The sequence below is a fragment of the Engystomops pustulosus genome, chromosome 7, assembly GCF_040894005.1.
Source record: "Engystomops pustulosus chromosome 7, aEngPut4.maternal, whole genome shotgun sequence".
Taxonomy (NCBI): domain Eukaryota; kingdom Metazoa; phylum Chordata; class Amphibia; order Anura; family Leptodactylidae; genus Engystomops; species Engystomops pustulosus.
This window is the reverse complement of record NC_092417.1, coordinates 70,010,213-70,035,874: the sequence shown is the minus strand read 5'-3', so window position 1 is coordinate 70,035,874 and position 25,662 is coordinate 70,010,213. Positions and strand designations below refer to the sequence as shown.

The following is a 25,662-nucleotide window of genomic DNA, read 5'->3' as shown; positions in this document are numbered from 1 at the left end:
GTGAGTATATTTTCTTTTGTTTGTTTTTACAGAGGTCCAGCGCGGCCTGGAACCAGGTGTTCCATGGCCCGGTCTTGGGCCATGGACCGGTGGTTGGGGAACACTGCTCTAGGGTACATTAACCCTAGATGGTTCGATTGTTCCTACCATATACTGCAATGCTACTGTATTGCAGTATATGGTGTTTTTGCATATCATTCATTACAATGAGCCACGGCTCATTGTAAGGGCGCGTTCATACGTTGTGTTTTGACCCGCGTTTTCATTGCGTTTGAAACGCATATACAACAGCTGAGGAAAGGTGATCAATGGATGCAGTAAAAAAAAAACCGCATGCGGATTTTAACGGACTGCTTAAAAACGGCCCAAAAACGGCCTTTTTAAGTTAAATTTTTAGTTGGTTTTAGTTAAATCGTTAAAAAAGGCATCCGTTTTTTGAAAACGCATCTGTTTTTGTCTGGTTTTCCGAATTTGGTTTGGTTTTCCGAACAAAAACGGCTGCGTTTTCAAAAAAACACATGCATTTAAAAAAAAACCAATGCGTGTTTTAACGATCTGAAAACGCACTACCTAAAAACAATCTAAAAACGCCACGTGTGACTTGACCCTTAGGCCGCGGTCACGCGTACCGCTAGGCGTCCGTCAAAACGCGACGCTAGCGCACAGGGGGAGGTCCTCGGCCCGAACGCACATGCGTTTCCAGGGAAACGCCTGCGATCGGGAACGAGCCGCCGGTGTTTCGCGTTAAATTAAAGCAAAACACCGGCGGCTCGTTCCCGAGGGTAGGCGTTTCCATGGAAACGCCGATGCGATCGGGCCGAGGCCCGCTCCGATGGGCGCGACTTTGTCTTCGTTTGCGAGCGCAGACAAAGCGCTACGTGTGGCGCCAGCCTTATGCGGTTTTTCAAATGTTCAAATGCATTGCTTGATGTTTATTAATTGCATTCAGCTGTGTCTCTTGGACTTTGTAAAAGACCAGTGATCTTTTTTTCTATGCTTTGTGCATGTAATCGCATGCGTTTCAAAACGGAGACCACAAACACATGCGTTTTCAACTGCTTTGACGACCGAAATAAAAACGCCTCTCCAAAAAACACAGACAAAAATGCCAAATTAAGACACTTTAACCAAAAACCCATTAAAAAAGCCAACATGCAAATAAGATGCATTTTTTCAAGTATGCAAGTATTGCCAGAGCACCATCAAGAGATCATGTTCACACTGACCAGTCCAAGTGGTCTGACCATATTATAATAGACTTGGAGCAGATTAGGCTCCTTTATTTAAAACAATTCTGTTATTAAAGACTGAACTCAGTGATGATCTGCAGTCTTTTTCTTTATACATGGATACATACAGTACAGTTTATACATTCTGTCATTAAAAAAAAAAACTATCCTTGTTGTCTATAAGAACCAATCACAGACCAGTTTTCATTTCCAAAAGAAATTAAAGCGGTTCTGTGATTGGTTGCCATGTCAACATAAAAACTCCCACGATGCCCGGCCGCCTTCATGGCCGGAAGTGTGCACATGTTCCCGCCGTCTCACAGCAATGGAGAGTTTGGCGGGACGTTTACACGTGGTGTTCGCCGTGTGCTTCATGTTTCCCGCCAATGAGATCCACTCGGCCGGGATAACCGAGCAGAAGCTGCTGTCCGGCGGGTTAGTGAGCGAGAACGTGGCTTCATCCACTATCATGTACGCGGGCCACGGCTGCGTTATTGGGGTGAGTGCGCACCATGCGGGGTTCTTAACCCCTTAAGGACGGAGGGTTTTTCGCCTCATTTCTCGCTCTCCAACTTCAAAAATCCATAACTTTTTCATTTTTCCGTGTACAGACCTGTGTGAGAGCTTATTTTGTGCGTAACAAATTTTACTTTCCCGTAATGTTATTTATTTTAACATGCCATGTACTGCAAAGCTGAAAAAAAATTCCAAATGTGGAAAAATTGAAAAAAAACCGCACGTGCGTCACGTTCTTGTGGGCTCAGTTTTTACGACTTTCACTCTTCGCTCCAAATAACACGCCTACTTTATTCTTTGGTTCGGTGCGATCGCGGTGATACCAAATTTATACAGGTTTTATTGTGTTTTAATACATTTTCAAAAATTAAACGAATGTGTACAAAAAAGAAAAAAATTTTTTTGCCATCTTCTGACGCTAATAACTTTTTCATACTTTGGCGCACGGAGATGTGTGAGGGGTCATTTTTTGCGAAATGAGCCGACGTTTTCATTGCTACCATTTTGAGGTCTGTGCGACATTTTGATCATTTTTTATTTCATTTTTTATGTTATGTAAAAAGGTGTAAAAGTCGCATTTCGGACATTTGGGCGCCATTTCCCGCCTCGGAGGTCACCGCCGGCCGTAACCGTTTTTATATTTTGATAGATCGGGCATTTTGGGACGCGGCGATACCTAATATGTCTGTGATTTTTACTGTTTGTTATGTTTTATATCCGTTCTAGGGAAAGGGGGGTGATTTGAACTTTTAATATTTTATTAATTTTTTTTATTTTTTAAACTTTTTTTTTTCTTTTTTTTTTCACTATCTTTTAGACCATCTAGGGTACATTAACCCTAGATAGTCAGATCGCTGCTACCATATACTGCAATACTTCTGTATTGCAATATATGGCATTTTTGCAGCACATTCATTACAATGAGCCACTGGCTCATTGTAACGAATATGCAGCTGCCAGATAGCCTCGTGTCAAAAGAAGACACGAGGCTACCATGGCAACTGATCGCCGCCCCCCGATGACGTTCGGGGGCGTGGCGATCGAAAAAAAGATGGCGGCGCCCACGCGCCGCCGTCTTTTAAACGCCGCCGGCGACTTTGCCGGCGGCGTTTAGGGGGTTAATAGCCGCGATCGGTGCAAGCACCGACCGCGGTTATTAGCGGTGGGGGTTTTGTGCAAAATGCAAAAACCCCCACCTTTGTATGAAGAGGACTCAGCCCGTGAGCCCTCTTCATACATCCCTTATACCTCTGCGCCGTAGAGCTACGGCGCAGAGCGTTAAGGGGTTAATGCACTTCGTGCAGCTGTGCCGTCGGTAAGTGTTTATCCCTACATATCTGAACTTCTCGGTACTCACCCCCCCCCCCCCACACACACACATGATGTTGCTCCCCCCCCCCATTGGTACATTGGCACCAATACCCCCCATTGGTACATTAGCACCAATCCCCCTCCCCATTGGTACATTAGCACCAATCCCCCCCCCCCCATTGGTACATTAGCACCAATACCCCCCCATTGGTACATTAGCACCAATCCCCCCCCCATTGGTACATTAGCACCAATACCCCCCCCCCCACTGGTACATTAGCACCAATCCCCCCCCCACTGGTACATTAGCACCAATCCCCCCCCCACTGGTACATTAGCACCAATACCCCCCCATTGGTACATTAGCACCAATCCCCCCTCCCACTGGTACATTAGCACCAATACCCCCCCATTGGTACATTAGCACCAATCTCCCCCCCCCATTGGTACATTAGCACCAATACCCCCCCATTGGTACATTAGCACCAATCCCCCCCCCCCCATTGGTACATTAGCACCAATACCCCCCCATTGGTACATTAGCACCAATACCCCCCCATTGGTACATTAGCACCAATACCCCCCCATTGGTACATTAGCACCAATACCCCCCCATTGGTACATTAGCACCAATACCCCCCCATTGGTACATTAGCACCAATACCCCCCCATTGGTACATTAGCACCAATACCCCCCCATTGGTACATTAGCACCAATACCCCCCCCATTGGTACATTAGCACCAATACCCCCCCATTGGTACATTAGCACCAATACCCCCCCATTGGTACATTAGCACCAATACCCCCCCATTGGTACATTAGCACCAATACCCCCCCATTGGTACATTAGCACCAATACCCCCCCATTGGTACATTAGCACCAATACCCCCCCATTGGTACATTAGCACCAATACCCCCCCATTGGTACATTAGCACCAATACCCCCCCATTGGTACATTAGCACCAATACCCCCCCATTGGTACATTAGCACCAATACCCCCCCATTGGTACATTAGCACCAATACCCCCCCATTGGTACATTAGCACCAATACCCCCCCATTGGTACATTAGCACCAATACCCCCCCATTGGTACATTAGCACCAATACCCCCCCATTGGTACATTAGCACCAATACCCCCCCATTGGTACATTAGCACCAATACCCCCCCCATTGGTACATTAGCACCAATACCCCCCCCATTGGTACATTAGCACCAATACCCCCCCATTGGTACATTAGCACCAATACCCCCCCATTGGTACATTAGCACCAATACCCCCCCATTGGTACATTAGCACCAATACCCCCCCATTGGTACATTAGCACCAATACCCCCCCATTGGTACATTAGCACCAATACCCCCCCATTGGTACATTAGCACCAATACCCCCCCATTGGTACATTAGCACCAATACCCCCCCATTGGTACATTAGCACCAATACCCCCCCATTGGTACATTAGCACCAATACCCCCCCATTGGTACATTAGCACCAATACCCCCCCATTGGTACATTAGCACCAATACCCCCCCATTGGTACATTAGCACCAATACCCCCCCATTGGTACATTAGCACCAATACCCCCCCATTGGTACATTAGCACCAATACCCCCCCATTGGTACATTAGCACCAATACCCCCCCATTGGTACATTAGCACCAATACCCCCCCATTGGTACATTAGCACCAATACCCCCCCATTGGTACATTAGCACCAATACCCCCCCATTGGTACATTAGCACCAATACCCCCCCATTGGTACATTAGCACCAATACCCCCCCATTGGTACATTAGCACCAATACCCCCCCATTGGTACATTAGCACCAATACCCCCCCATTGGTACATTAGCACCAATACCCCCCCATTGGTACATTAGCACCAATACCCCCCCATTGGTACATTAGCACCAATACCCCCCCATTGGTACATTAGCACCAATACCCCCCCATTGGTACATTAGCACCAATACCCCCCCATTGGTACATTAGCACCAATACCCCCCCATTGGTACATTAGCACCAATACCCCCCCATTGGTACATTAGCACCAATACCCCCCCATTGGTACATTAGCACCAATACCCCCCCATTGGTACATTAGCACCAATACCCCCCCATTGGTACATTAGCACCAATACCCCCCCATTGGTACATTAGCACCAATACCCCCCCATTGGTACATTAGCACCAATACCCCCCCATTGGTACATTAGCACCAATACCCCCCCATTGGTACATTAGCACCAATACCCCCCCATTGGTACATTAGCACCAATACCCCCCCATTGGTACATTAGCACCAATACCCCCCCATTGGTACATTAGCACCAATACCCCCCCATTGGTACATTAGCACCAATACCCCCCCATTGGTACATTAGCACCAATACCCCCCCATTGGTACATTAGCACCAATACCCCCCCATTGGTACATTAGCACCAATACCCCCCCATTGGTACATTAGCACCAATACCCCCCCATTGGTACATTAGCACCAATACCCCCCCATTGGTACATTAGCACCAATACCCCCCCATTGGTACATTAGCACCAATACCCCCCCATTGGTACATTAGCACCAATACCCCCCCATTGGTACATTAGCACCAATACCCCCCCATTGGTACATTAGCACCAATACCCCCCCATTGGTACATTAGCACCAATACCCCCCCATTGGTACATTAGCACCAATACCCCCCCATTGGTACATTAGCACCAATACCCCCCCATTGGTACATTAGCACCAATACCCCCCCATTGGTACATTAGCACCAATACCCCCCCATTGGTACATTAGCACCAATACCCCCCCATTGGTACATTAGCACCAATACCCCCCCCATTGGTACATTAGCACCAATACCCCCCCATTGGTACATTAGCACCAATGCCCCCCCATTGGTACATTAGCACCAATGCCCCCCCATTGGTACATTAGCACCAATGCCCCCCCATTGGTACATTAGCACCAATGCCCCCCCCATTGGTACATTAGCACCAATGCCCCCCCATTGGTACATTAGCACCAATGCCCCCCCATTGGTACATTAGCACCAATGCCCCCCCATTGGTACATTAGCACCAATGCCCCCCCATTGGTACATTAGCACCAATGCCCCCCCATTGGTACATTAGCACCAATGCCCCCCCATTGGTACATTAGCACCAATGCCCCCCCATTGGTACATTAGCACCAATGCCCCCCCATTGGTACATTAGCACCAATGCCCCCCCATTGGTACATTAGCACCAATGCCCCCCCATTGGTACATTAGCACCAATGCCCCCCCATTGGTACATTAGCACCAATGCCCCCCCATTGGTACATTAGCACCAATGCCCCCCCATTGGTACATTAGCACCAATGCCCCCCCATTGGTACATTAGCACCAATGCCCCCCCATTGGTACATTAGCACCAATGCCCCCCCATTGGTACATTAGCACCAATGCCCCCCCATTGGTACATTAGCACCAATGCCCCCCCATTGGTACATTAGCACCAATGCCCCCCCATTGGTACATTAGCACCAATACCCCCCCATTGGTACATTAGCACCAATACCCCCCCATTGGTACATTAGCACCAATACCCCCCCATTGGTACATTAGCACCAATACCCCCCCATTGGTACATTAGCACCAATACCCCCCCATTGGTACATTAGCACCAATACCCCCCCATTGGTACATTAGCACCAATACCCCCCCATTGGTACATTAGCACCAATACCCCCCCATTGGTACCTTAGCACCAATACCCCCCCATTGGTACCTTAGCACCAATACCCCCCCATTGGTACCTTAGCACCAATACCCCCCCATTGGTACCTTAGCACCAATACCCCCCCATTGGTACCTTAGCACCAATACCCCCCCATTGGTACCTTAGCACCAATACCCCCCCATTGGTACCTTAGCACCAATACCCCCCCATTGGTACCTTAGCACCAATACCCCCCCATTGGTACCTTAGCACCAATACCCCCCCATTGGTACCTTAGCACCAATACCCCCCCATTGGTACCTTAGCACCAATACCCCCCCATTGGTACCTTAGCGCCAATACCCCCCCATTGGTACCTTAGCACCAATACCCCCCCATTGGTACCTTAGCACCAATACCCCCCCATTGGTACCTTAGCACCAATACCCCCCCATTGGTACCTTAGCACCAATACCCCCCCATTGGTACCTTAGCACCAATACCCCCCCATTGGTACCTTAGCACCAATACCCCCCCATTGGTACCTTAGCACCAATACCCCCCCCCCATTGGTACCTTAGCACCAATACCCCCCCCCATTGGTACATTAGCACCAATACCCCCCCCCCATTGGTACATTAGCACCAATACCCCCCCCCCATTGGTACATTAGCACCAATACCCCCCCCCCATTGGTACATTAGCACCAATACCCCCCCCCCATTGGTACATTAGCACCAATACCCCCCCCCCATTGGTACATTAGCACCAATACCCCCCCCCATTGGTACATTAGCACCAATACCCCCCCCCCATTGGTACATTAGCACCAATACCCCCCCCCATTGGTACATTAGCACCAATACCCCCCCCCCCCATTGGTACATTAGCACCAATACCCCCCCCCCCATTGGTACATTAGCACCAATACCCCCCCCCCATTGGTACATTAGCACCAATACCCCCCCCCCATTGGTACATTAGCACCAATACCCCCCCCATTGGTACATTAGCACCAATACCCCCCCCCCATTGGTACATTAGCACCAATACCCCCCCCCATTGGTACATTAGCACCAATACCCCCCCCCCCCCCATTGGTACATTAGCACCAATACCCCCCCCCCCCATTGGTACATTAGCACCAATACCCCCCCCATTGGTACATTAGCACCTACTGGAGTGGTCCTCAGGAATTGGGTCACCAGCCTGGTAGCAGATGCAGGCTGGGATGGAGCTGTGTTCAGTTGTGGAAGGTGCAGCTTTTATCCTGGGTTTAGCTGAGTGTTAGTGCTGATGGTGCGCAGACAGTTTCTCTCCTCTGACATGATGTGCTCTATAGTGAGAGCTGAGGCCTGTGGTAAGAGCATGTGCGCTAAGATCTCTGGAACTGACTGACCTCTCTGGTCAGAGGTGGCTGGAAAAGAGGACTTGCCCCTCCCTTTTCAGGGGTTTTGTTATCCTGGTCAGGGGGTGGCTAACTCTCCAATGACACTCCAGTGTACATGGTGCAATACAATTGGTAGACAGAATCGCATCCATTTAACCCTTGCCTGTTCAGGCAGAATCTACAGCTGCTGATTACCTGAGACTTACTGCATTCCCTCTTTATGAGTTGATCAGACTCACTATGAGTTGATCAGACTCACTAGATGGGTTCTAACAGGTTGAGGGCCTTATTCGCTACTCCTCTGCCCATATATTGGCAGGGGTGTTGCATATCCCCTTTGTCATCAGGTACGTACAAGTTATACCTGTAACTACTCATTCCGGGAACTGGAGCCCTGTATCGGCTGTATGCAGACTAACGCCAACATCAAGCTTGTGAAGTACTGCTACGTGCCCAACAAAGGAGAGTGCCAGCAGTTCTACTGCCAACCCGTGTGGTGCCTGACCTGTAGGGGCAAGTGGTTCAAGCGCCAGGAACAGCATCATCCAGAGACCTGCTTGTCCAGCAAATTTCTACGCCCCTCCTGTCCCGCCAGATTGTTTATAGTGGATGTTTGCATTATACAGTGAACTCTCCTTTATGCTGTTTATGTGATTTTATATCTTATAAAGTTTCTTTTTTTAAGATGCTCAGTGTTCTAATAGGTCCATGGACGTTGGGAAGATCTGACAAGCGGGGCCTGCCTCAACTTACATATGGCTGAACAGGAGGAGTGTAATGGCCCTTGTATGGGGTTATCTACTTTGTGGGGGATTGAAATGAGGTATTGAAAAATAAGGATCACTGCAATGGAGTTTTAAAATGGCCAAAAACCTTATGGAGCCCTCATATTGGGAGAAAACATTTCTCTAAAGCAATCACTTGTACATCATTGCATTTAGCTTTCTGGAGATCTGTCCAGGATGTAACTACAAGTCATGCTGGGACTTGTAGTTCCATGTAGCAGAGCAGGAATTTTTCATTAGATTATACATGAAGTGACAAGTGATCAACTGTTTTACTATGTAAAATAATCAATTACTGACTCTATTAACAAAATGTGTAATAAAATCTGTTATATTAAAGTGTCTTCCTTATTGAGTCTCCTCTTTTCTTTATAGAAGTGCCCTAAAATCGGAAAGGGGTTAAGCATGCGTTTTAAAAACCATACCATGCATTTGGCAGCTTTGAATCTGTTCATCTATTAAGATGCTTACAAACGGAGCAAAAATGCCATGTGTGGCATCAACCTTGGCACACAGCAAAAGTCCATATCTAATACATGTGATTGGCTTTCCTAAGTAGATGGGTTATAAGGGCAGGTTTGAAGTTCATCATTAAATTACTTTTATGAACATTGTAGGATTAAGGATATAGAGTAGTATTCAAAGTCCTAACATCTGGGCACATGTTGGTTTGGGCGGTGGGGAGGGGGCCCTAGTTGTGTGAAAAGGCAATGGGACACTTAATCCACCACTGCTCACCGTGTATGGAGAGGGTACCGCTTGTCAACCCTCTTCATACATATTTAAAGGGAACCTACCACCACGATTCTACCTATAAAGGTAGAACGGGTGGTAGGTGGATGTAAGGGACGCGAGGATAGCTCTTTTTAGAGTTAATCCTCACGTCCCCGCTAACTTTTGGTAAACTTTATTGAACTAATATGTAAATGTAGTTTTGCGGCTACTGGGGCGTGGAGTAGCTGGGCAGGAGGCTACACAGTGCGGCTACTCCACGCCCCAGTAGCGACGTTACTCCTCCTACCCTGTTGGACAAGCCGGCTACGGATGAGGGCGCGCAGCTACGAGGAGCTGTGCGCCGCACACAACAGGGTAGGAGGAGTAATGTCGCTACTGGGGCGTGGAGTAGCCGCGCTGTGTAGCCTCGTGCCCGGCTACTGTACGCCCCAGTAGCCGCATAACTAAATTTCCATATTAGTTCAATAAAGTTTACCAAAAGTTAGCGGGGACGTGAGGATTAGCTCTAAAAAGAGCTATCCTCACGACCCTTACATCCACCTACCACCTGTTCTACCTTTTATAGGTAGAATCGTGGTGGTAGGTTCCCTTTAATGGAATTATGATATACGTGAAGGTAATAACGCATTAAGAGGATAAAACTGGGCCTTCACAATTAAGCTGCATTCACACAACAATTGTGGGGATGTATGTACATCCTTATGGCACAACAAATAAATCGGGGTGTTGGTTGTCGGCAGTACTGCACCTGAACTATAAAACCGTGAGGCTCACATAATCGCCATAGAACCCCCAATACCGCCACCTCCTAATGCAATACATATGTGTTCTATTCTCTTGTATGACTGGACACTATAATAATCTTTAGAAAGTGACAGATTCTGGGGAGCATATTCAAATAAAACAAGACATTACTGAGTACAAACCGTCATATGAAACAATAGGAACCTGACATTTTCTGGAAAACAGACATGAGAAGTACCTAGAATTGGTTAATAAAGAGAGTTACAGGTTGCATGCGGTTAGCGAGTGTGATAGGCCTGCCTCAATAAATGGGTTTTAAGAGCACGTTTGAAGCTTTGGGGGTTCGGTATTCCATGGAATTGGTGCAGCTCGGGAGAAGTCCTCCATCTTGCCGATTGTAGTTTTTTTTTTTTTTGAGAGCTGGAAACCCTGGTTGTTATGGGCCAAAAAAAGGTACTAAATGAGGACCGAGAGGCAAAATACTTTGAGGAATGATTCCCAGGGACACCTAGAGCAGAATTATGTATTTTAGTTTTTTTTTTGCTCAGAATGACGGTTACACTTTAAATTTCCTCCCTTCTGAAGATGGGGATTTTCTATAAGTGCTTAAATTTGGTAACATGGCTCTTAGAAAAAGAATTGCATATGTCTATTTTCAGATTTTGAATCTCGTGTATTTATCGAAATAACCCTTTTTTCAACACATTTGGACTTTTGGCGTTGGGAGTGCCAGCCGTCACCAAAATTGAAAAAGCTCTAGGTTAAATCAATGTAATTTTTCCTGGGGAATCTGAAACTGTGATAAAAATGGGGGTTCCCATTTAAAGGACATCTACCACCAGGATGAAAAACTGTATAGAAATGAGTCTGTGGGGCTCCACGCTCCATTAATACCTATGGAACCTGGAGCCCCTCAGGTTCATTTGCATACAATCCTTCATCCTAGTAGTAGATACCCTTTAAAGGAAACCTACCATTTCAAATGGTAGGTTTAAGCTGTAAACACCGAGCACCAGCTCAGGGTGAGCTGGTGCCGGTGCTTAGTTTCGTTAGTGTTAAAACCGCGGTATCGCGGTTTTAACACTTTTTAAACTTTAAAGCATAAACTGCTTCGGCGCTGCGTGCGCACGATCGTGCGCGTGCCTACATAGGAAATGCCGCAGGCGTTGCGCGCAGCGCTGAAGCGGCTTCTGCTATAAAGTTTAAAAAGTGTTAAAACCGCGATACCGCGGTTTTAACACTAACGAAACTAAGCACCGGCACCAGCTCACCCTGAGCTGGTGCTCGGTGTTTACAGCTTAAACCTACCATTTGAAATGGTAGGTTTCCTTTAAGGTTTTTAAGTTGCCCCCGCCTAAGGGATGGGCAGATGAGGTGCTTGGTTTCATTGGATAGATTTTTGAAAAATATGACACATTTTTTAATTTTTTCAATCCAATGTGTATTTTGCTATGTATTCCACCATTCCACACTTTCTCTTACACCCTCTTTATTTGTTAATATGGAGGCACAGTTACTATATTGGCTACTGTGGTACTACTATAACAATATTTCCTACTGTAAGATCACCGTTTCTATGTTGGCTATTGTGGGAGCAAGCTTTGTTTGAGTTGAAAGAAAAGATTTTACAAAAGTCGATGTACATAATTTATTAACTTACATTTATACAAAATTGGAAAAAATACCAATTTATGAGAGAACTTAGTGACTTCAAAGAAAACAAAGTCATGTTACATGTTAAAAACATGTTAACTCCAAACATCCCAGTGTGCAACACCACCGTATCAGGGTATGACACTATGAGCCAAGACTGGAGCTCCAAGTATTATCAAATCTTGAGGCCCAGGTAGAGCGAAGGTCAGTACTAAGAAAAGCTCTTATTAGGGTAAGAGTGGATTCTAGACCACCCAGAAAAAAAAACAAACAAACAAAAAACATTGAATGATAAACATTTTTTCTTTATTTGAGCCCAGGTTGCCCCCCTCATGTGGCATCAAAACAGCACATTGCAGGAGACCTAGACAAGAACCAGGTGAACATTGTCTATCTTCACCAAGTAATATTGAGGATATACTTTTACTCCAAATACCATTTATTATATTGTGTGCTTTAAACTTTGAAGAATATGACTTTTGATCATTACAATATTGCTGTAGCAGCCTCCTAGTTTTACTTCCATGCCTCTTCATTGTGTTTCAGTTACCTGCAGAGAGAAGAAAAAAAAAAAGGAATAAGAAAACAAAAAAACAGTAAATCAAGAATAGGGTCTGTAGTATGTTACAATGTAGGTGTGCAAGTAAAGTGTGTCTGCTCTGTTCACCTCCGAGAGGGTTGTCTAAACTGCATACAACTGTAACAAAATCTATGAATCATTACAAGAGTGTTTTTAATTGAATATGATATATATATATATTACTGTAGTGTTGCAATATGAAATGTCAAGCCTCAGAAATTTGATGAAGTTTTCATTACACAAAGACTATATTTTATGTGTATGATATTATTTTTCTGTGGTACAACACTTCCAGCATACCAGTACTATGCACATTGCCAGACCCCAAAGAAAACAAGGATGGCCTTACCTCTGGAAAAGTTTACTTTTATTCTTGAAAAGACTCATCCTGGAATCATTCCATCTATCAAGATAGTATCCAACAACAGCTCCTAGGGGCACCAGTGCATACGTCCACCTTTCTCGGATATGTGTAATAATATTCACCATGGTGGCTGGGAAGAAAGGTAAATACATTAATCAACTGTGAAACTGTCCACCATTGTGTGGAAAAGTAATAAAAGAATAAAGTTGCATAACTCTACCATATGCTCATATTGGGGGAGATTTATCATACGCTGGTTTAGGCCTATTGATAGATGCAGTGGGTGGCCAAAACGACACAAGCTGCTAGCTGGTGTCATTTTGTGAAAATACCACTAGGAAAAAACGTGGAATTTAAAAAAGAATTTGTGTCGCTAGAATAGCTCTCACATACACCGAAACGGAGGAGGTGAACTCCGGCGTACTTCAGAGCAGCAGCGACACCTGGTGGACATCGGGCGCATGACCTTAGTGAATCCTGGCAGAGCCCAAATCAGCGTCGGAGAACGCGCCGCTGGATTGTGAATGGACCGTGTAAGTAAATGTGCCCTATTGTGTTTCCAAAATGCATGTGTTACGCCGGTGACACACGTGCTGTTTTAGGTGCATTTTTTTCTTTTCATGTTTGCATCCTTGCTTTTCATATTGGTTTTTGAAAACGCATGTGTTTGTGATCTGCGTTTTGGAACTCATGTGATTACATGCTCAAACAGCATGGAGAACACAATCACTGTGTTTTTACAAATTCCAAGATACACAACTGCATGCAAATCAAGCACATGCATTTTCAATATCGCAACATAAATGCCACATGCATCACCGGCCTTAACACAGTGTTAACACACGTGTTTCACAAACATATGTGTTAACGCTATTTTAACCCCTTAAGGACGCAGGATTTTTTTGCTCATTTCTCGTTCTCTACCTTCAAAAATCCACAACTTTTTAATTTTTCCGTGTACAGAGCTGTGTGAGGGCTTATTTTGTGCGGAACAAACTTTACTTTCCTGTGATGTTATTTATTAACAAAAAAAATGCAGAAAAATTGAAAAAAAAATATGCATGTGCGTCATGTTCTTGTGGGCTCAGTTTTTACGACTTTCACTCTGCGCTCCAAATAACACCTCTACTGTATTCTTTGGTTTGGTACGATCGCGTTGATACCAAATTTATACAGGTTTTATTGCGTTTTAATACATTTTCAAAAATTAAACGAATGTTTAATTTTGGTTTACGGAGCTGGGGGAGGTGTCATTTTTTGAGAAATGAGCCGACGTTTTCATTGCTACCATTTTGAGGACTGTGCAACATTTTGATCACTTTTCATTACATTTTTTTATGTCATGTTAAAAGGTGTAAAAGTCGCATTTCAGACATTTGGCGACATTTCCCGTTTCGGAGGTCACCGCCGGTCATAACCGTTATATATTTTGATAGATTGGGCATTTTGGGACGCGGCGATACCTAATGTGTCTGTGATTTTTTTTACTGTTTATTATATTTTAGATCAGTTCTAGGGAAAAGGGCGTGATTTGAATTTTGAATATTTTATTAATTTTCTACATTTTTTTTTTTTCTTTTTGTTTTTCACTATTTTTTAGACCCTCTAGGGTACATTAACCCTAGATGGTTCGATTGTTCCTACCATATACTGCAATGCTACTGTATTGCAGTATATGGTGTTTTTGCATATCATTCATTACAATGAGCCACGGCTCATTGTAAGGGCGCGTTCATACGTTGTGTTTTGACCCGCGTTTTCATTGCGTTTGAAACGCATATACAACAGCTGAGGAAAGGTGATCAATGGATGCAGTAAAAAAAAAAATGCATGCGGATTTTAACGGACTGCTTAAAAACGGCCCAAAAACGGCCTTTTTAAGTTAAATTTTTAGTTTGTTTTAGTTAAATCGTTAAAAAAGGCATCCGTTTTTTGAAAACGCATCTGTTTTTGTCTGGTTTTCCGAATTTGGTTTGGTTTTCCGAACAAAAATGGCTGCGTTTTCAAAAAAACACATGCATTTAAAAAAAACCCAATGCGTGTTTTAACGATCTGAAAACGCACTACCTAAAAACAATCTAAAAACGCCACGTGTGACTTGACCCTTAGGCCGCGGTCACGCGTACCGCTAGGCGTCCGTCAAAACGCGACGCTAGCGCACAGGGGGAGGTCCTCGGCCCGAACGCACATGCGTTTCCAGGGAAACGCCTGCGATCGGGAACGAGCCGCCGGTGTTTCGCGTTAAATTAAAGCAAAACACCGTCGGCTCGTTCCCGAGGGTAGGCGTTTCCATGGAAACGCCGATGCGATCGGGCCGAGGCCCGCTCCGATGGGCGCGACTTTGTCTTCGTTTGCGAGCGCAGACAAAGCGCTACGTGTGGCGCCAGCCTTATGCGGTTTTTCAAATGTTCAAATGCATTGCTTGATGTTTATTAATTGCATTCAGCTGTGTCTCTTGGACTTTGTAAAAGACCAGTGATCTTTTTTTCTATGCTTTGTGCATGTAATCGCATGCGTTTCAAAACGGAGACCACAAACACATGCGTTTTCAACTGCTTTGACGACCGAAATAAAAACGCCTCTCCAAAAAACACAGACAAAAATGCCAAATTAAGACACTTTAACCAAAAACCCATTAAAAAAGCCAACATGCAAATAAGATGCATTTTTTCAAGTATGCAAGTATTGCCAGAGCACCATCAAGAGATCATGTTCACACTGACCAGTCCAAGTGGTCTGACCATATTATAATAGACTTGGAGCAGATTAGGCTCCTTTATTTAAAACAATTCTGTTATTAAAGACTGAACTCAGTGATGATCTGCAGTCTTTTTCTTTATACATGGATACATACAGTACAGTTTATACATTCTGTCATTAAAAAAAAAAAACTATCCTTGTTGTCTATAAGAACCAATCACAGACCAGTTTTCATTTCCAAAAGAAATTAAAGCGGTTCTGTGATTGGTTGCCATGTCAACATAAAAACTCCCACGATGCCCGGCCGCCTTCATGGCCGGAAGTGTGCACATGTTCCCGCCGTCTCACAGCACTGGAGAGTTTGGCGGGACGTTTACACGTGGTGTTCGCCGTGTGCTTCATGTTTCCCGCCAATGAGATCCACTCGGCCGGGATAACCGAGCAGAAGCTGCTGTCCGGCGGGTTAGTGAGCGAGAACGTGGCTTCATCCACTATCATGTACGCGGGCCACGGCTGCGTTATTGGGGTGAGTGCGCACCATGCGGGGTTCTTAATGCATTTCGTGCAGCTGTGCCGTCGGTAAGTGTTTATCCCTACATATCTGAACTTCTCGGTACTCACCCCCCCCCCACACACACACATGATGTTGCTCCCCCCCCCCCATTGGTACATTGGCACCAATACCCCCCATTGGTACATTGGCACCAATACCCCCCATTGGTACATTGGCACCAATACCCCCCCCCATTGGTACATTAGCACCAATACCCCCCCCCATTGGTACATTAGCACCAATACCCCCCCCATTGGTACATTAGCACCAATACCCCCCCATTGGTACATTAGCACCAATACCCCCCCATTGGTACATTAGCACCAATACCCCCCCATTGGTACATTAGCACCAATACCCCCCCATTGGTACATTAGCACCAATCCCCCCCCCCCATTGGTACATTAGCACCAATCCCCCCCCCCCATTGGTACATTAGCACCAATACCCCCCCCCATTGGTACATTAGCACCAATACCCCCCCCCCCCCCATTGGTACATTAGCACCAATACCCCCCCCCCATTGGTACATTAGCACCAATACCCCCCCCCATTGGTACATTAGCACCAATACCCCCCCCATTGGTACATTAGCACCAATACCCCCCCATTGGTACATTAGCACCAATACCCCCCCATTGGTACATTAGCACCAATACCCCCCCATTGGTACATTAGCACCAATACCCCCCCATTGGTACATTAGCACCAATACCCCCCCATTGGTACATTAGCACCAATACCCCCCCATTGGTACATTAGCACCAATACCCCCCCATTGGTACATTAGCACCAATACCCCCCCCATTGGTACATTAGCACCAATACCCCCCCCATTGGTACATTAGCACCAATACCCCCCCATTGGTACATTAGCACCAATACCCCCCCCATTGGTACATTAGCACCAATACCCCCCCATTGGTACATTAGCACCAATACCCCCCCATTGGTACATTAGCACCAATACCCCCCCATTGGTACATTAGCACCAATACCCCCCCATTGGTACATTAGCACCAATACCCCCCCATTGGTACATTAGCACCAATACCCCCCCATTGGTACATTAGCACCAATACCCCCCCATTGGTACATTAGCACCAATACCCCCCCATTGGTACATTAGCACCAATACCCCCCCATTGGTACATTAGCACCAATACCCCCCCATTGGTACATTAGCACCAATACCCCCCCATTGGTACATTAGCACCAATACCCCCCCATTGGTACATTAGCACCAATACCCCCCCATTGGTACATTAGCACCAATACCCCCCCATTGGTACATTAGCACCAATACCCCCCCATTGGTACATTAGCACCAATACCCCCCCATTGGTACATTAGCACCAATACCCCCCCATTGGTACATTAGCACCAATACCCCCCCATTGGTACATTAGCACCAATACCCCCCCATTGGTACATTAGCACCAATACCCCCCCATTGGTACATTAGCACCAATACCCCCCCATTGGTACATTAGCACCAATACCCCCCCATTGGTACATTAGCACCAATACCCCCCCATTGGTACATTAGCACCAATACCCCCCCATTGGTACATTAGCACCAATACCCCCCCATTGGTACATTAGCACCAATACCCCCCCATTGGTACATTAGCACCAATACCCCCCCATTGGTACATTAGCACCAATACCCCCCCATTGGTACATTAGCACCAATACCCCCCCATTGGTACATTAGCACCAATACCCCCCCATTGGTACATTAGCACCAATACCCCCCCATTGGTACATTAGCACCAATACCCCCCCATTGGTACATTAGCACCAATACCCCCCCATTGGTACATTAGCACCAATACCCCCCCATTGGTACATTAGCACCAATACCCCCCCATTGGTACATTAGCACCAATACCCCCCCATTGGTACATTAGCACCAATACCCCCCCATTGGTACATTAGCACCAATACCCCCCCATTGGTACATTAGCACCAATACCCCCCCATTGGTACATTAGCACCAATACCCCCCCATTGGTACATTAGCACCAATACCCCCCCATTGGTACATTAGCACCAATACCCCCCCATTGGTACATTAGCACCAATACCCCCCCATTGGTACATTAGCACCAATACCCCCCCATTGGTACATTAGCACCAATACCCCCCCATTGGTACATTAGCACCAATACCCCCCCATTGGTACATTAGCACCAATACCCCCCCATTGGTACATTAGCACCAATACCCCCCCATTGGTACATTAGCACCAATACCCCCCCATTGGTACATTAGCACCAATACCCCCCCATTGGTACATTAGCACCAATACCCCCCCATTGGTACATTAGCACCAATACCCCCCCATTGGTACATTAGCACCAATACCCCCCCATTGGTACATTAGCACCAATACCCCCCCATTGGTACATTAGCACCAATACCCCCCCATTGGTACATTAGCACCAATACCCCCCCATTGGTACATTAGCACCAATACCCCCCCATTGGTACATTAGCACCAATACCCCCCCATTGGTACATTAGCACCAATACCCCCCCATTGGTACATTAGCACCAATACCCCCCCATTGGTACATTAGCACCAATACCCCCCCATTGGTACATTAGCACCAATACCCCCCCATTGGTACATTAGCACCAATACCCCCCCATTGGTACATTAGCACCAATACCCCCCCATTGGTACATTAGCACCAATACCCCCCCATTGGTACATTAGCACCAATACCCCCCCATTGGTACATTAGCACCAATACCCCCCCATTGGTACATTAGCACCAATACCCCCCCATTGGTACATTAGCACCAATACCCCCCCATTGGTACATTAGCACCAATACCCCCCCATTGGTACATTAGCACCAATACCCCCCCATTGGTACATTAGCACCAATACCCCCCCATTGGTACATTAGCACCAATACCCCCCCATTGGTACATTAGCACCAATACCCCCCCATTGGTACATTAGCACCAATACCCCCCCATTGGTACATTAGCACCAATACCCCCCCATTGGTACATTAGCACCAATACCCCCCCATTGGTACATTAGCACCAATACCCCCCCATTGGTACATTAGCACCAATACCCCCCCATTGGTACATTAGCACCAATACCCCCCCATTGGTACATTAGCACCAATACCCCCCCATTGGTACATTAGCACCAATACCCCCCCATTGGTACATTAGCACCAATACCCCCCCATTGGTACATTAGCACCAATACCCCCCCATTGGTACATTAGCACCAATACCCCCCCATTGGTACATTAGCACCAATACCCCCCCATTGGTACATTAGCACCAATACCCCCCCATTGGTACATTAGCACCAATACCCCCCCATTGGTACATTAGCACCAATACCCCCCCATTGGTACATTAGCACCAATACCCCCCCATTGGTACATTAGCACCAATACCCCCCCATTGGTACATTAGCACCAATACCCCCCCATTGGTACATTAGCACCAATACCCCCCCATTGGTACATTAGCACCAATACCCCCCCATTGGTACATTAGCACCAATACCCCCCCATTGGTACATTAGCACCAATACCCCCCCATTGGTACATTAGCACCAATACCCCCCCATTGGTACATTAGCACCAATACCCCCCCATTGGTACATTAGCACCAATACCCCCCCATTGGTACATTAGCACCAATACCCCCCCATTGGTACATTAGCACCAATACCCCCCCATTGGTACATTAGCACCAATACCCCCCCATTGGTACATTAGCACCAATACCCCCCCATTGGTACATTAGCACCAATACCCCCCCATTGGTACATTAGCACCAATACCCCCCCATTGGTACATTAGCACCAATACCCCCCCATTGGTACATTAGCACCAATACCCCCCCATTGGTACATTAGCACCAATACCCCCCCATTGGTACATTAGCACCAATACCCCCCCATTGGTACATTAGCACCAATACCCCCCCATTGGTACATTAGCACCAATACCCCCCCATTGGTACATTAGCACCAATACCCCCCCATTGGTACATTAGCACCAATACCCCCCCATTGGTACATTAGCACCAATACCCCCCCATTGGTACATTAGCACCAATACCCCCCCATTGGTACATTAGCACCAATACCCCCCCATTGGTACATTAGCACCAATACCCCCCCATTGGTACATTAGCACCAATACCCCCCCATTGGTACATTAGCACCAATACCCCCCCATTGGTACATTAGCACCAATACCCCCCCATTGGTACATTAGCACCAATACCCCCCCATTGGTACATTAGCACCAATACCCCCCCATTGGTACATTAGCACCAATACCCCCCCATTGGTACATTAGCACCAATACCCCCCCATTGGTACATTAGCACCAATACCCCCCCATTGGTACATTAGCACCAATACCCCCCCATTGGTACATTAGCACCAATACCCCCCCATTGGTACATTAGCACCAATACCCCCCCATTGGTACATTAGCACCAATACCCCCCCATTGGTACATTAGCACCAATACCCCCCCATTGGTACATTAGCACCAATACCCCCCCATTGGTACATTAGCACCAATACCCCCCCATTGGTACATTAGCACCAATACCCCCCCATTGGTACATTAGCACCAATACCCCCCCATTGGTACATTAGCACCAATACCCCCCCATTGGTACATTAGCACCAATACCCCCCCCCATTGGTACATTAGCACCAATACCCCCCCATTGGTACATTAGCACCAATACCCCCCCATTGGTACATTAGCACCAATACCCCCCCATTGGTACATTAGCACCAATACCCCCCCATTGGTACATTAGCACCAATACCCCCCCCCCCATTGGTACATTAGCACCAATACCCCCCCCCCATTGGTACATTAGCACCAATACCCCCCCCCCCATTGGTACATTAGCACCAATACCCCCCCCCCCCATTGGTACATTAGCACCAATACCCCCCCCCCCATTGGTACATTAGCACCAATACCCCCCCCCCCCATTGGTACATTAGCACCAATACCCCCCCCCCCCCATTGGTACATTAGCACCAATACCCCCCCCCCCCCCATTGGTACATTAGCACCAATACCCCCCCCCCCCCCATTGGTACATTAGCACCAATACCCCCCCCCCCCCCCATTGGTACATTAGCACCAATACCCCCCCCCCCCCATTGGTACATTAGCACCAATACCCCCCCCCCCCCCCATTGGTACATTAGCACCAATACCCCCCCCCCCCCCCATTGGTACATTAGCACCAATACCCCCCCCCCCCCCATTGGTACATTAGCACCAATACCCCCCCCCCCCCATTGGTACATTAGCACCAATACCCCCCCCCCCCCCATTGGTACATTAGCACCAATACCCCCCCCCCCCATTGGTACATTAGCACCAATACCCCCCCCCCCCCCCCCCCCATTGGTACATTAGCGACTACTGGAGTGGTCCTCAGGAATTGGGTCACCAGCCTGGTAGCAGATGCAGGCTGGGATGGAGCTGTGTTCAGTTGTGGAAGGTGCAGCTTTTATCCTGGGTTTAGCTGAGTGTTAGTGCTGATGGTGCGCAGACAGTTTCTCTCCTCTGACATGATGTGCTCTATAGTGAGAGCTGAGGCCTGTGGTAAGAGCATGTGCGCTAAGATCTCTGGAACTGACTGACCTCTCTGGTCAGAGGTGGCTGGAAAAGAGGACTTGCCCCTCCCTTTTCAGGGGTTTTGTTATCCTGGTCAGGGGGTGGCTAACTCTCCAATGACACTCCAGTGTACATGGTGCAATACAATTGGTAGACAGAATCGCATCCATTTAACCCTTGCCTGTTCAGGCAGAATCTACAGCTGCTGATTACCTGAGACTTACTGCATTCCCTCTTTATGAGTTGATCAGACTCACTAGATGGGTTCTAACAGGTTGAGGGCCTTATTCGCTACTCCTCTGCCCATATATTGGCAGGGGTGTTGCATATCCCCTTTGTCATCAGGTACGTACAAGTTATACCTGTAACTACTCATTCCGGGAACTGGAGCCCTGTATCGGCTGTATGCAGACTAACGCCAACATCAAGCTTGTGAAGTACTGCTACGTGCCCAACAAAGGAGAGTGCCAGCAGTTCTACTGCCAACCCGTGTGGTGCCTGACCTGTAGGGGCAAGTGGTTCAAGCGCCAGGAACAGCATCATCCAGAGACCTGCTTGTCCAGCAAATTTCTACGCCCCTCCTGTCCCGCCAGATTGTTTATAGTGGATGTTTGCATTATACAGTGAACTCTCCTTTATGCTGTTTATGTGATTTTATATCTTATAAAGTTTCTTTTTTTAAGATGCTCAGTGTTCTAATAGGTCCATGGACGTTGGGAAGATCTGACAAGCGGGGCCTGCCTCAACTTACATATGGCTGAACAGGAGGAGTGTAATGGCCCTTGTATGGGGTTATCTACTTTGTGGGGGATTGAAATGAGGTATTGAAAAATAAGGATCACTGCAATGGAGTTTTAAAATGGCCAAAAACCTTATGGAGCCCTCATATTGGGAGAAAACATTTCTCTAAAGCAATCACTTGTACATCATTGCATTTAGCTTTCTGGAGATCTGTCCAGGATGTAACTACAAGTCATGCTGGGACTTGTAGTTCCATGTAGCAGAGCAGGAATTTTTCATTAGATTATACATGAAGTGACAAGTGATCAACTGTTTTACTATGTAAAATAATCAATTACTGACTCTATTAACAAAATGTGTAATAAAATCTGTTATATTAAAGTGTCTTCCTTATTGAGTCTCCTCTTTTCTTTATAGAAGTGCCCTAAAATCGGAAAGGGGTTAAGCATGCGTTTTAAAAACCATACCATGCATTTGGCAGCTTTGAATCTGTTCATCTATTAAGATGCTTACAAACGGAGCAAAAATGCCATGTGTGGCATCAACCTTGGCACACAGCAAAAGTCCATATCTAATACATGTGATTGGCTTTCCTAAGTAGATGGGTTATAAGGGCAGGTTTGAAGTTCATCATTAAATTACTTTTATGAACATTGTAGGATTAAGGATATAGAGTAGTATTCAAAGTCCTAACATCTGGGCACATGTTGGTTTGGGCGGTGGGGAGGGGGCCCTAGTTGTGTGAAAAGGCAATGGGACACTTAATCCACCACTGCTCACCGTGTATGGAGAGGGTACCGCTTGTCAACCCTCTTCATACATATTTAAAGGGAACCTACCACCACGATTCTACCTATAAAGGTAGAACGGGTGGTAGGTGGATGTAAGGGACGCGAGGATAGCTCTTTTTAGAGTTAATCCTCACGTCCCCGCTAACTTTTGGTAAACTTTATTGAACTAATATGTAAATGTAGTTGTGCGGCTACTCCACGCCCCAGTAGCGACGTTACTCCTCCTACCCTGTTGGACAAGCCGGCTACGGATCAGGGCGCGCAGCTACGAGGAGCTGTGCGCCGCACACAACAGGGTAGGAGGAGTAGCCGCGCTGTGTAGCCTCGTGCCCGGCTACACAACAGGGTAGGTGGAGTAGCCGCGCTGTGTAGCCTCGTGCCCGGCTACTGTACGCCCCAGTAGCCGCATAACTAAATTTCCATATTAGTTCAATAAAGTTTACCAAAAGTTAGCGGGGATGTGAGGATTAGCTCTAAAAAGAGCTATCCTCACGACCCTTACATCCACCTACCACCTGTTCTACCTTTTATAGGTAGAATCGTGGTGGTAGGTTCCCTTTAATGGAATTATGATATACGTGAAGGTAATAACGCATTAAGAGGATAAAACTGGGCCTTCACAATTAAGCTGCATTCACACAACAATTGTGGGGATGTATGTACATCCTTATGGCACAACAAATAAATCGGGGTGTTGGTTGTCGGCAGTACTGCACCTGAACTATAAAACCGTGAGGCTCACATAATCGCCATAGAACCCCCAATACCGCCACCTCCTAATGCAATACATATGTGTTCTATTCTCTTGTATGACTGGACACTATAATAATCTTTAGAAAGTGACAGATTCTGGGGAGCATATTCAAATAAAACAAGACATTACTGAGTACAAACCGTCATATGAAACAATAGGAACCTGACATTTTCTGGAAAACAGACATGAGAAGTACCTAGAATTGGTTAATAAAGAGAGTTACAGGTTGCATGCGGTTAGCGAGTGTGATAGGCCTGCCTCAATAAATGGGTTTTAAGAGCACGTTTGAAGCTTTGGGGGTTCGGTATTCCATGGAATTGGTGCAGCTCGGGAGAAGTCCTCCATCTTGCCGATTGTAGTTTTTTTTTTAGAGCTGGAAACCCTGGTTGTTATGGGCCAAAAAAAGGTACTAAATGAGGACCGAGAGGCAAAATACTTTGAGGAATGATTCCCAGGGACACCTAGAGCAGAATTATGTATTTTAGTTTTTTTTTTTTGCTCAGAATGACGGTTACACTTTAAATTTCCTCCCTTCTGAAGATGGGGATTTTCTATAAGTGCTTAAATTTGGTAACATGGCTCTTAGAAAAAGAATTGCATATGTCTATTTTCAGATTTTGAATCTCGTGTATTTATCGAAATAACCCCTTTTTCAACACATTTGGACTTTTGGCGTTGGGAGTGCCAGCCGTCACCAAAATTGAAAAAGCTCTAGGTTAAATCAATGTAATTTTTCCTGGGGAATCTGAAACTGTGATAAAAATGGGGGTTCCCATTTAAAGGACATCTACCACCAGGATGAAAAACTGTATAGAAATGAGTCTGTGGGGCTCCACGCTCCATTAATACCTATGGAACCTGGAGCCCCTCAGGTTCATTTGCATACAATCCTTCATCCTAGTAGTAGATACCCTTTAAAGGAAACCTACCATTTCAAATGGTAGGTTTAAGCTGTAAACACCGAGCACCAGCTCAGGGTGAGCTGGTGCCGGTGCTTAGTTTCGTTAGTGTTAAAACCGCGGTATCGCGGTTTTAACACTTTTTAAACTTTAAAGCATAAACTGCTTCAGCGCTGCGTGCGCACGATCGTGCGCGCGCCTACATAGGAAATGCCGCAGGCGTTGCGCGCAGCGCCGAAGCGGCTTCTGCTATAAAGTTTAAAAAGTGTTAAAACCGCGATACCGCGGTTTTAACACTAACGAAACTAAGCACCGGCACCAGCTCACCGTTTACAGCTTAAACCTACCATTTGAAATGGTAGGTTTCCTTTAAGGTTTCTAAGTTGCCCCCGCCTAAGGGATGGGCAGATGAGGTGCTTGGTTTCATTGGATAGATTTTTGAAAAATATGACACATTTTTTAATTTTTTCAATCCAATGTGTATTTTGCTATGTATTCCACCATTCCACACTTTCTCTTACACCCTCTTTATTTGTTAATATGGAGGCAC

At 46.4% G+C, this 25,662-nt stretch overlaps 2 protein-coding genes and 1 long non-coding RNA gene across 4 annotated transcripts; 2 read left to right on the top strand and 1 right to left on the bottom strand.

The window, feature by feature from the left end:
* Positions 1 to 1,402: 1,402 nt before the first annotated feature.
* Positions 1,403 to 9,292, top strand: LOC140070224 (E3 ubiquitin-protein ligase TM129-like). Of its 2 annotated transcripts, none has more exons than XR_011848894.1 (2): positions 1,403 to 1,728; positions 8,488 to 9,292. XR_011848894.1 is itself a non-coding variant. In XM_072116573.1 (2 exons), exons 1-2 carry the CDS (start codon positions 1,555 to 1,557, stop codon positions 8,795 to 8,797), a joined length of 456 nt encoding a protein of 151 aa, XP_071972674.1. In that variant the 5' UTR covers positions 1,489 to 1,554; the 3' UTR covers positions 8,798 to 9,292. The 2 variants fall into 2 exon arrangements, 1 of the variants encoding a protein (XP_071972674.1); XM_072116573.1 differs by having other exon boundaries at positions 1,489 to 1,728; positions 8,516 to 9,292.
* Positions 9,293 to 12,369: 3,077 nt separating this feature from the next.
* LOC140070222 (NADH dehydrogenase [ubiquinone] 1 beta subcomplex subunit 1-like) lies at positions 12,370 to 16,253 on the bottom strand. Its single transcript, XM_072116572.1, has 3 exons — positions 16,107 to 16,253; positions 13,015 to 13,159; positions 12,370 to 12,635 (listed from the first exon to the last, which is right to left on the bottom strand). The coding sequence occupies exons 1-3, from the start codon at positions 16,225 to 16,227 to the stop codon at positions 12,632 to 12,634; spliced, it is 270 nt and encodes an 89-aa protein (XP_071972673.1). The 5' UTR covers positions 16,228 to 16,253; the 3' UTR covers positions 12,370 to 12,631.
* LOC140070223 (uncharacterized) lies at positions 15,986 to 23,049 on the top strand. The gene is made up of 2 exons (XR_011848893.1): positions 15,986 to 16,255; positions 22,245 to 23,049. It is a non-coding gene; the product is annotated as an uncharacterized lncRNA (long non-coding RNA).
* Positions 23,050 to 25,662: the final 2,613 nt, after the last annotated feature.